General features: G+C 42.9%; 1 protein-coding gene across 1 annotated transcript in view; it reads left to right on the plus strand.

The window, feature by feature from the left end:
- Positions 1-2,264: 2,264 nt before the first annotated feature.
- Positions 2,265-12,108, plus strand: part of LOC136296338 (netrin-4-like) — a 46,846-nt gene continuing 37,002 nt past the window's right edge. The window contains exons 1-2 of the mRNA XM_066195339.1: positions 2,265-3,232; positions 9,381-9,922. Of these exons, the coding sequence (XP_066051436.1) occupies positions 3,166-3,232; positions 9,381-9,922 (609 nt within the window). The 5' untranslated portion in view covers positions 2,265-3,165. The remainder of the gene's footprint in view (positions 3,233-9,380; positions 9,923-12,108) is intronic.

Below are 12,108 nucleotides of genomic sequence, written 5' to 3' on the forward strand. Positions count from 1 at the left end.
TCACAGTTTGGCCGATTATTTTCTGGGTGCTTTGTCAACTCATGCTGTGCTAGAGAAAATTTTCACTAGAGAAAATTCAGTCACCTTCCAAATAAGCTGATTCCCCCAATGTCCGAGTGAGAGTCATGGTCTGGAGCAGGAATAATGACTGAGACACCAAGAATTGTCCATTTGTGTTATTATAGCTTAGGAATTAATGAAGGTTAAGGATTGTTCACATCACTGTTCATACACATTGTGCAGTTAAGACAGGCAGTCTCTGTTTGACACCCCTTGGTATGGGCAGTTCCTCAGATCTCACCAATTCATCTTCTAGACAGCAGCAGTGGTCATCATAACAGCAAAATTTCCCCCTTAGGTGTTAGTTCCTCTCAGCTCACAGGCATGAATGGATTTTCATAGCATTGAACTAGAAATGTACTCATTAGCATTGGAAGTGGATTTCTCAAGACAGGCAATAATTGGGAGGAATAATGAAGGCTTTCAGTCCTATGTCACTTTTATACCCTACAGTCAACAACAACTAGAAAGTCTTGTACTGCCATCCAGGAATCACAGGTAGATGAATGCACTTAACTTTGATTTTCCACTTAACAGTGCAATGTGAACTTTGCTCTCCATTCTGGTTTGTTATTTAAATTATACAAAAGCTTCTTGACCTTTATTACATCCATTGTACTACAAGTGCAGCATTTTAAGCCTGGTGAAACTAACTGGGCAAAGCATTTCAGTTAGAAATGAGCCTAAAATCTGCAAATGAAAAAATACAGCATTTCCCCACAAAGGCAGCAATCAACAAGCAATGACAGCAGAGCACAATTATTAAATGACAGCCTCTCATTAATGTCAGATCCGCTTTAGCTCTAGGACATCCTGCACATCCCCAGCTCCCAGTGAAGATGCTCAAGTTGAAAGAACTCAGAGCATCCCAGGGGAGCTGAGCACACAGCAGACTCAGACCCTCTGAAAGATAATGTAATTTAGAGCAGGAGAATTTTGTTTTGTAATTATACAGTATTTTAGCTGCTTTCAAAAAAAAGGCAAAGACAAAAAGGAGAGAGAAAAGCCTTTATATTTTAAAGTTTTCTATTGAGTTTTCATATTAAAAACACACACACACACACAAAAGGGTAAAGTCAGAAAATTCTACCCCAAAATCTAGCCAGATAACCCTGCCTTACATAAACATACCCACCCCAAAGGGAAATAAATCTTTCCTTACTCTTCTTTGTACGACCTACATTCTTCAAATCCCTTTAAGGTCTGATCCTCCACATACAAGGGCACAAGAATAACCTTGTCTGCCTTTGCACTCCCGTCCAGACCTGCTTCCCCCATGACATCAACAGAAGTTAATGGCGTTATAGTGGTGAGAAACCTGAAGAAAGAGAGAATGAAAACGTGGGGAGCTAACACCCTGAATTAGATTGTTTTTCTAGGGCTGGACACTTTCACCCCCTGACTGCTACACGCCAGAGTGTCTCCGTGTCCCTGGGTTTGTGCCAGAGTTACCGAACGCGGCTCAGGGGTTGTGCCGGCGCGGACACCCCAGCTCCGGGCAGGCACCAGTCGCCTCGCCGCCCGGCTTGTCCCAGCTCCTGCCTGCGGCTGTGGAGTGACACGGGAGCGGGTGGCAGCGGGCCCGCGGTGCCCGGGGGTGCCGGGGCAGGTGTCATGTCCGGGCCGGGCTGGCAGAGGGTGCTGCAGGGACAGACGGACGCGGACGCGCCCCCGCCTGCGCGCACACACGGACACGCACAGGGACACACGCACGCACACCCAGCCCGGCTGAGGAGGGAGAGGATGCGCCTGGAAAACAACGCCCGCAGCTGAGCCCAGCCAGGACCAGCCCAGCCGAGAGGAGGTGCGGAACCGAACTTAAAAAAAAAATAAATAAAGGCAGGAAAAGAAAGAAAAAAATAAATTTAAAAAAAAAAAAAAAAAAAGAGAAAAAAAAAAGAAAAAGGCACATATAAAGCCCAGGAAAAAGATCACATGTTTTAATAATCCCTTTTTCAGCTAGACAGGACCAGAGAGGAGGACTGAGAAGTGCCCGGTTAGGACGGGGAGATGTGCTGGAGGTTGAAGGGAGCAGAGAGAAAACTTGCAGATAACTAATCCGCCCTCGGGAGGGCAGGACCCCCCGCCCTGAGCCCTGCTGTAGCAGGAGGGAGGAAGGATTTTCCAGCCCCTCTCCCTTTCCCCGCTCTGGGCTGGGCGCTGGGCACTGCGCCTCCATCCCGGGAGCGCAGCCCCAGCCCGCGCCCGCCCCTGCCGGGAGCCGCAGCCCCGTGTGGCGGCCAGGAGCCGCTCCAGCAGCACGGACCGGGGATCGCCCGGGCACCGGCCCCGCGGAGCTGGCGCTGGGTTTGTTTTCCACTCCCCTGGCGCTCGCTGTGTGAAGCAAATCCCTTGGATGTGGGGGAGAAGCGGCTTCCGTGACAGCGGAAGGAGGAGGGAAATAATAAAATAAAACAAAACAAAACAAAACAAAATAAAAAGAGAGAAGAGCCAAGAAAGCACTTGCTTCTCATCATCTCTCAGGGACCAAAGCCAGCTCTTTTCTTCTTATGAGCCCAGGCTGCAGTGAGCAAAGGGAGAGAAGGTACCAGGGGGCACCTCCTAACAAAGCAAGGTTCAGGCTGCCCGGAGCCCCTGGCCGCCCCGGGGAGCAGCAGAGGTGCGACGGGATAGGGAAGGCTGCCAGGGCGAACCTGGGCACCGCCGAGCCGAAGCTCCACCGAAAGCAAGGAGCAGAAATTAAAGTTTCGAAATAGCATCCGAAAAAGCGCCAAGGATCGGACCGAGCAGAGCTCCCCGCCTCGCATCAGCCCCCGATGGTGCATCCGAGGGGCTGCATCAGAGATGTGAACGTCCCCTGCCCACTGCATGGAGAGGGGTAAAGGCACAGAAACCCCTCGTTATTTATTTATTTATTTATTGGAAGCAATGTATGGGTGACACCCAGAAGGCATCTGAGCCCTGAAAAAAACCAAACCACCTCTGGACCCAAACGAGAACAAGAAGAATGAGACAGCAGCCTTGACCCTACACTGAGAGGAAGGTGAGCAGAAAGAAAACACAGAAAAGCCATGCAAGCGCCAAACCTGTAGATTACTGCAGGTCTTTTTTGCTTCACTGAGGACAAATATTTTACTGACAGCCATGCAGCATAAAGGCATCATGCTGATTGTGTTCTTGGAATATTTTATTTCTGGACATGGGGAAGCAGGTAAGCAAAATAAATCAATATTGCCATTCTGAAACAATTTATCCTAAATTTAGCAAGGGGGAAGGTGAAGAAAATCAGGTCTGTTTGTGAAAAATAAATTGTGTCAACATCTTTATTTTAGATTGATTTTTTACGAGGAATAGGTGTTAGTCAATATATACCAATGCTTCTTATTCTTTGCAATACTCAACTTTATAGCTCAGTCTCCATCCAAAGACTTATCATAGGATGTACAGGTTCATACACCCTTGAAAAAGAAGGAATGTGTCATTTTTGAAAACAAAAGAAAAGTCAAAGAGAAAAAGGAGGGTAAATGGAGTGAGATATGCTGGATGTTTGTTTTGAGGATGAAACACTGCCTTCCTAGGGAGGACAAGAGTGAAATGACAATATCCTTGGAAAGCATCAGGGTAGGAATCAGAATTATTCTCTGTTAACTTAATATTGCATCATTAAAAATCAGAGACACTGTTTAGGAAATCTTAACTGAATACTTAACATGCAGAGGACAGGATTAAATGAGCATTAGAGAAAAATGGATTAAAACAGAAAGAGAAGCTGATTAGTTCTGTGTATACATGTGGGTATACAAATAAACATATATGGGAATGATACAGCTGTAATGATATTTACATGGGGTTCTAAAAATACCTAGATTATGAGGAAGACAAAATCCTTAAAGGAAAGGAAGCAAAGCATTGGACTTCTGTCCTTTCTATTATGGTTTAATACATCTTTAAGTTCAAAAAGGATTAATTACAAGAATCAGGTCAGAAAAAAAAAAATTGATTACTGATGAAAAAAACAGTTCATCCTTGGTGACTTTTCCTTTGAGATACTGTCTTGGAATCTCTCCTCCTGTGCAGGAAAGCATTTCAATGGTTTAAATTTCACCTGTGTGCTCAGAGAATTAGGACAGAAACAACACTCTTCATGCAGTGATTTGAAAGTAACTGAAGGGCTCAGCTGTCCTGCAAGTTCCAGTGAAGGCAGAGGCAGATCAAGTGGATTCAGCTCAGATTATTCCCCAGCTAGAACTCTTCTGATAACAGACAGCAGATTTCCATAACCACAAGAGTTATTTTCTTAAAAAACTGAAAACAGCTCATAAATTTACCATCCTGTCGTATTACCCAGTAACTCATTTGGGGAAAAGGTTGTCCATCACAACGTGACAGGGAATGAGGGGAGGGAGTACATGTGCCTTAATTGTCTTAGTGTCTTATTCTGGGCATTCTCCAGTCCCCAGGCTAGGATGCAGGCTCCCTATAGGACGCATATGTCGACACGCAGCACAGAAAGGTTACAGAGATCTCTTGTGAAGTTGCTGACACTGTTGCAGAAGGCAGTCTGTTACAAACTAGCCTAAGTCGGCTCTGCATCCTAATCACTTTAAGAAAAAATGAATCTTCAAGGAAACATAGCTCCCAGCTGGTTGCTTAGAAAGTGAATTTGCGGGGGTCGGGGGGAGTGTGTTCTTTTTGGAGCTAAACTCACTCCAAATAATAGTGCAAGACATTGTGAATAGCAGCAAAATAATTGGATATTGAAGGTGATGCTTCTAAGGATTCAATGTCCTTTTAAATAAATATTTGGTGTTTGAATAAAAAGGTTGCACAAACTATCAGCCTGTGAAAGCACAAGGGTTGCCTGTTAATTTTTGATTCTTTATTTGGAGCTGAGATGTGTACAGAGAAGTATGTTTTTTGTGTGCTTCATTAGCCTATGGGGAGTACAAGGCACGTTATATTTGTGGGGAGTCCAGTATTTGCCTTCTGCCGCCTCTGTGAAGAGAAGACCATCTGGGTTGTCAAGATTAACTCCTCAGACCTTTAAACATAATGAAGAAAAAGCCACCCAAACAACAAAACCAAACAAACACCTCACTTATTATGCTGGATCTGTCAGCTTGGGTTTATAGTGTAAGATGTGACCCTTGGACAATCCTTCCCCTTGTCTTATGCAGGTGGAGGGCATTATTCCCCTCCAATCAGCTCTGCAGTGATCTGAAAACTCCTGCATAAGGGACACTTAGTGGAGCTCACAACAGCTTGGGCCCTTGCTTCAGCCCCAGACCTCCCCATGGGAGCAGTGCCCTGGGGAGCAGCACTCGGCCTGGCTCTCACCCAGTGGCAGCCCTGAAAAAGAAGGTGTGATTTGTTCAAAAATAGCCACTTCTACCATCAGGCTTGAAATCAGTTGCAGGACCTGGCTATTAGCAGGACTTGGTTTCCTCTGATCTGAGGTTATTCAGCCCATCTGCCAATGGAACTGCAGGTGTTGGAGCCCACTGCTGTTCCAGGAAGGATGTGGACAGGCAGATTGCAACTGGACATGATGGACAAGGGCCTCAGCCTGGGATCTTATTCTTCTGGTCTCAAGTCATGGTGGCAGCTTGGTTTCACAGCACATTCCACCTCTGAGGTATTTTGACAGCAGGCTCATTAGCTCCAGTTATCAGAACTATTTTAGTGCAGAAATACACTAGACTTCTCATAAGGGGATGAAGACCTGCCAAAATCACCGCATGTTGGCCCCAGGCAACCCAAAATGTTGTACAGCTGTTGAAACCAGTGTTAAAGGGTAAAATTCTAGGGCTGACTAAGAAAAACTTGAGCAACTTAAGTCCCCAGGGTGGCTAGATTTAGAATAACATTTATAAGGTCTTGGTTATTAGGAAAACAGAGTTGAACAGATATATAACAAGTGCAATACAGGTTGGACATACATGTGGAAATTGCTCCATTAAACACACAGCAGAAGATGCCAAAAAGTTTTACTCTTTCTGAGATATGTGAAATTTACTGTCCTGACTCACTGCAGGACACTTCAACACAAAAAATCATAAATCTGCATATAGAAAAGAAATAAAAGTTCCAATTCAAACCACTCAGGAAATATTAGGCATCTTTCCAGTCATATCAGCAGGCTTTGGATGAGTTGCCATATGACCTTTCTTCTATTGAGTATCCAATTGAGGGTGAAAAAAAATGAAAGAAAAAATAATTGAACCTGTTTTTAGTTAATGTCTACAATGTTTTAGTGCATTACAAGGTTGTGAAGTAAGAGGTCTCCATTTGAAATGGTGTCCCAGGAACATCCACAGTATGACCTCCCTTCAACTGTATGATTCCCTAATCATCAGATAACACCATTGTTACAACACATGCTGGGCTTGTGCCATTGACCTGCCACTTTGTGGCACAGCTCTGAGGGACCACAAAACAAACAAATAAATTAATCATACCATTTATGAAGCCAAGCCACCCTCCATGGAGTAAAAGCTAATCAACCTCATAATAACATGCAGTGCCCGTGTGTAATCAAACCATTTAATTCTCTGAGTAATTCAGTGAGTCCTCCTGGCAGTTGGGGTAAGTTGTGTGCTTCCCTGGCTGCTGTTTCTCTCCTGCAGCAGTCTCCCCTTGCTGTCCAGACTCAACATTTCATGTTGTTTCCACAGAACCAGTGAGTGATGGACAGGCTGCACTATCCTTGTGGCCAAGCAATGTCCTGCCAATTGATTTCTCTAAACACAAAGCTTTTAATCGACTGCAGATTTTGTTTTCCAATCTCTCTCCTCTCAAAGTCCCTTCTGCTAATTTGCACTTTGTTCTTCTCCCATTTTCCTAATGACACAGCAGTTCAGACAGGAACTGTTTATTGATGTTGCTGCATTAGCAGGCAGAGCAGATAAACCTTCTTGTGACTGCTGTTCAGGAGAAAAAACATCTTTCTCTCTTTTCAAGGCTCATAAAAAAACAGCTAAAATTCAATAGAAGGCTAATAGTCCATTTATGGGAAATACAAAAAGCAGCCATTCCTTTTAGAAAATGTTTCCTTTTCTGCTTCCTCACATTCTTGTCTGCAAAGCTCCCCCTTATGCAACTTGTTTAATTTAGAACTCCAGCATCCCATTTCTTCTATGAAAGCTTTAGTGGCATAATCCATCAAGAGAGATGGACTTTCTTTTAATTACATGGTGTATTTATACACAGTCATCCACAATCCAATCACATTTGTAACATGGATCCATTCTTAATCAAAACTAAGTAACCTGACTCTTAGTCAGAACTAATGATTGTTCAAAGTTCAGTTGTAAGACCAGTCCCACTAAAATTCTCTGGAGGCAAAGATGACACCTTTGTGTGGCACTGAGCAAAATCAGTTAATACTGAATCTACTTTAAACACAGAAATTGCCTTCCTTATTTCCAGCAATTTCTACCAAGCAGTTTGGACATGAACTTAAATGCCATTTGCAAAGACATTCTTGAGGTGTGCACTTGTAGCTCATTTTATCTTTGCTTACTTCTGGGAGTGCTGAGAATCACCTGCTCAGCTGAAGGTGGGGAGCACAAAACAGAACCAAGAGAGCCAAAAATCCCCATCTTCATTTCTCTCCAGATGGGACTGCAGCTCATGTCTGTGCTGGCTCAGAGAGTGGTGGTGGGACTGGGGAGGGGCACTTCCATTCCTTTGATCTGAGGACTGTTAGGTGCACTGGTAATCCAGGCACTGCTGCCCACTGAGCTCTGCCAGGCTCCTGCGACTGACTTCACTGCAGTACTAAAAGAAAATAATTGCCAGCCAACACATCTCAAACTACCTTGAAGGTGGCTTCCACCTGTTTCTAAGAGCAGACAAGAGCATTTGTGGGTGATCTCCTTCCTTGCTATCTGAAGTTTCAGACTGCCTTACACTGTATGCAAGCTAAAATGGCCCAAACCATTCATCAGTGGGATTCAGTGGGCATGCAATAACTATTTTGCATCCTAACCCTGGAGTGCAAAATGCATGAGGTGTTTTCCAAAACAATGTTCATGTCTGACCTTTCTTTCCTGGCCTGTGCAGAGATACCACTGAAGAACTAAGGACAGAATCAACTCAGAGGCAAAACCATGCAAGCTGGACGCATTTTTTTCTCTTTAAGTTTTCCTTCAGGGAAGAGGAATGTCCATTTCATTCAACAATATTTACAATCTGAGTACTTTCATAAGGCTGATTTGGAGACCCCTTTCTTTGACTTAACTTGATTTTTAAACTAATTTTACCTAAGGAAAGGCTGAATATAAATGGAGTAGGGATTTTAAAATTTGACCTAGAATGTTGAACTTATAGCTGACCTTTGAACTGCTCCTAGATTACACAGGGTTTATGGTCATCCTTTGTTTCATTGGAAGGGTCATTTCCTGTAGGACCTAAATCCAGTCATCTGACTTGTGACCTCCTGGATTAGATTTATAACCTTGCAAGATCAATTTTTAACTCCTTCCAGAGTGTTATGTTGCAAAGAGAACATTGTATGTCATTAGAAATGCGGCTTTCTCCAGCACAGTAATAAGGTTTTGAAATGACCTTTAATTTCAGTTCTCAAGACACCTACTGATTTTCAAACAACATTAAGACTTTGTAGTTATCCCTACCTTTTCTTAAATTAGAAATAAATAAATATATACAATGAAGATACCAAAAATCTGTCAGTATTTGCAAACTTGGCAAATAGAATGTAATCACCTACCTCCACATCAAGGTATTTAAATAAAAGAGAGACCTGATTTTCAGCTTTGCTACAAATTAATATCTTCACCTGATCTTGTTGGAAGCAGTAGAAACTCAACACTCAGCTACAGAAATACAGGTTTTCTTTAGGTGTTCATATGTGTAATTAGTATCCATAACCTCTTAGGCAGGAATCATCTCTGTTCTTGATGTATGCACAGTGTCCAGTCCAGTTTGAGTTTGCTCTCTGATTGCCATGAAAATAAAGGCATTGAATAGATTCACTCCTTCAATATGGAACTTTACTAGAGTAGAAGTAAAAAACACAAGATTTTTCTGGTTAACCATAAAATTCATTGGACTGGCACAATTGAATTTTCAACGGAAATGAAAGTTAAGCACCATAAGCACGAGTTTTTCTAAATATCACTTTCTGAGTCAGGCACCAAACAGTATAACTAGATTTATTAAGACACTATCCCAAAACTGGGATAGTGTGAAAAGATGAAGGAGCTCTCCTTCAAAGGTGCCCTCTTAAATGCCAGTCCCCAGATGAGGACTCCAAACATTCGTGTTATCACCTGAGTTACACCATGAGAACCACTTGAGAAATTCTACTTGTTGTGTTTCTTTTCCCTGTCCTTCAGATCCCACAAGGGCACGAGCCTTCCGCTGCAATGGCCATGCCTGCAACCCTCCCGTGGGGAACCTGGCCACAGGAAGGACACCAGTGACCACTACCACGTGTGGCCAGAACAGCACAGAGCTCTACTGCTTCTACCCAGAGCAGAACCTCCTCCACCATGTCTCCCCTGGCTGTGGGCAGCCCCGCTGCACCAAATGCAACACCAATCAGCCCGATAACTCCCACCTCCCTGCTGATATGACAGATGATTTCTTTGCAAACCCCATCTCCTGGTGGCAGTCTGCCCAAGGGGTGCACAGAGAAGAAATCCGACTGGACTTTGAAACAGAATTCTACTTGACCCATGTCATTGCTGTGTTCAAGTCACCTCGCCCAGCTGCAATGGTGTTGGAAAGATCCCAGGATTATGGGCAGACTTGGAGGCCCTACAAGTATTTCTCTGTCAACTGTACAGCTACTTTTGGGCTCCAGGATGATCTCATTGAGGAAGGCTCCATGTGTACTTCCAGGTATTCAGATGCAGTGCCCTGCACCAGAGGAGAGGTAAGCAATAATTGAGGTTTGGACTAAGCTTAATGTGAAACATCTCAAGACTGCCAGAAAACCAGAGAGTGTATCTCAAAGACATACTGTGCATATAAATTAAGAAAGATATCTCTCCCTATAGGCTTTGTGTTAAGCAAATAAAGGGGAAGAAGAAGAGAAATTATACATCAATGATAAAAATGCTTTAGCAAATTTCTTTCATGAGAGCTCACAGGATAATACAAACATTGGCTAATTTTACACTGCAGATGCCCAAAACTGAACTAGAATTCTAGCAAAGTAGATGTAGGGAAACACACATCTGTAGAGTCAGATTTATCCAAACCATTTTCACTTTAGGATGACATGAACTGTGTGAACTTTCTTTTTCTTCCCCAAATAAAAAGTCTTATATGATTGGCTGACTTTTAAATATATCATTCCTCCAAGTTCAATGTTTTCTTGATTTCACTGTTCTTGCTGGTGGTGACTATGGCTGATTGTATCAAGCCATAGGCTTCAGAAATGAAACTGCTTGGAAGCAGAAGTGGGAGTGAGCAGCCAGGATTCACTATTCAATGGTGGGAAAAGCCCTCCCTTAGTATGACTATTCTGATTTGTTTTTAAACATAGGCAAAAGTATGTTTTTTGAATAAATGTACAATTGCTCAGATAAATTCCTCAGAAAAGAACATTAACTACTGATTAGACTCTTTTCATTCATCAATCTTGAAACAGTTCAGATGGGAAAGACCATAAATGTCATTCGTACCTTTTTACAGAGAAGATGAAGTCACAAAGCAAGATTATAAGATATTTGTATAACTACAGCAGAGGCTTGTGTCTTTTCATGTCCTTTCACTTCCTTCTCTCTTGCTCAGAGAAGTCACAATCCTTTTGGTTTCAATCTGGAAGTAGTCAGCAGATTCAGCAGTAACACTTGTCTACAAATTAAGCTTAGGTGCAAGGTGAATGGTCCAGATAGGCTTCAGAAAACCCAGTGTTTCAGCAGTGCACTTGAAAATGCACATGAGAAGAAACTAAGGTAAAATACCTGAGGCAGGGGCACAGCAGTAGGGAGGGATAGAATTCATCTGCATGTAACAGGCTAAGAAACATCTCTGCGCATTAGAAACCTGGAACAGATCATCTGACTACTAAAGTGTCTTATTTCTGGAGTAGTAATTCTGCTGGTCAGTTATCATTATTCATTTCATGTCAAAGTCAAATGCAAGTCAAATACATCCAAATGTCTTCTGGAGGGAGGTTACAATTTGCCACGTCAAGAATCTCCGCAAGTAATATATTCTTCCATTCTTGTGTGCTTTCCAATCAAAAATCTGGAAGTACTTTGCAAGACCCAGTTAATGATCTTCAGCACACATACAAGGGTTCTGCTGCCATTTCACAGATGGGAAAAGAGCAGCACAGGAAGGTGAAATGTTTTGTGGTAAGAGAGGACAATTCCAGTTGAGTGAGGGACAGAATACAGGGTCTGATGGAAATGCCTCGGCCTTTGATAGAGAATAACCCTTCCCTCTCTAATACAGTATCCCCTGCACTATGTTGGTTTTGCGCTTACTTAACCCTGAGCAATATCATTAAGACCATGTGCTGCTGCTACAACAAATCTGAGAAGTGGATGGCAGAAAATCAAATAATAAAACATTCATCCAATGCAAGCTTTTGTGATTACAAGTGTTAAAGTGATTGTGTCAATCTGGGCAGCAGCTACACTGAAATGAGTATGTGTGTGCTTAATCAATCTATGGCATGGTAGTAGATGTCAGAAAACAATAGTAGTAATAAGAACAGTCCTATATTTTCAGGGTACCCTTGCAGATCCCAAATACTTTCACAAACATGAATTTAATAGGTGCAGGGGTCACTTCCTCCATGGGAGAAATGCTGAAGCTTTAAAGCAGCACACAGGAATCTGTGTGGCAACTTAACAGAGGACAAGACAAATACTGTTTCACAGCATATTAACCCAAATGGATTGTCAAGCTCCGGACAGACTTTAGAGACCTCTCAATCAATCCATGAAATGTCCCCATGGCAAGGGGGCAGAAGCAGCAGGTTTTTCAGGTCAGCACTATGACATAGCAGATTCTTTTGTGAATTGAAATAAAGGAAGGCAGAGTGTACTTATTTAAAGTGATACCTGATCAGATTTGCCTGAGTGACACTGCTACTGTTACTAC

Source organism: Chamaea fasciata, unplaced genomic scaffold (assembly GCF_029207755.1).
Source record: "Chamaea fasciata isolate MVZ Bird 193981 ecotype frontalis unplaced genomic scaffold, bChaFas1.0.hap1 SCAF_13, whole genome shotgun sequence".
In the NCBI taxonomy this organism is placed as follows: domain Eukaryota; kingdom Metazoa; phylum Chordata; class Aves; order Passeriformes; family Sylviidae; genus Chamaea; species Chamaea fasciata.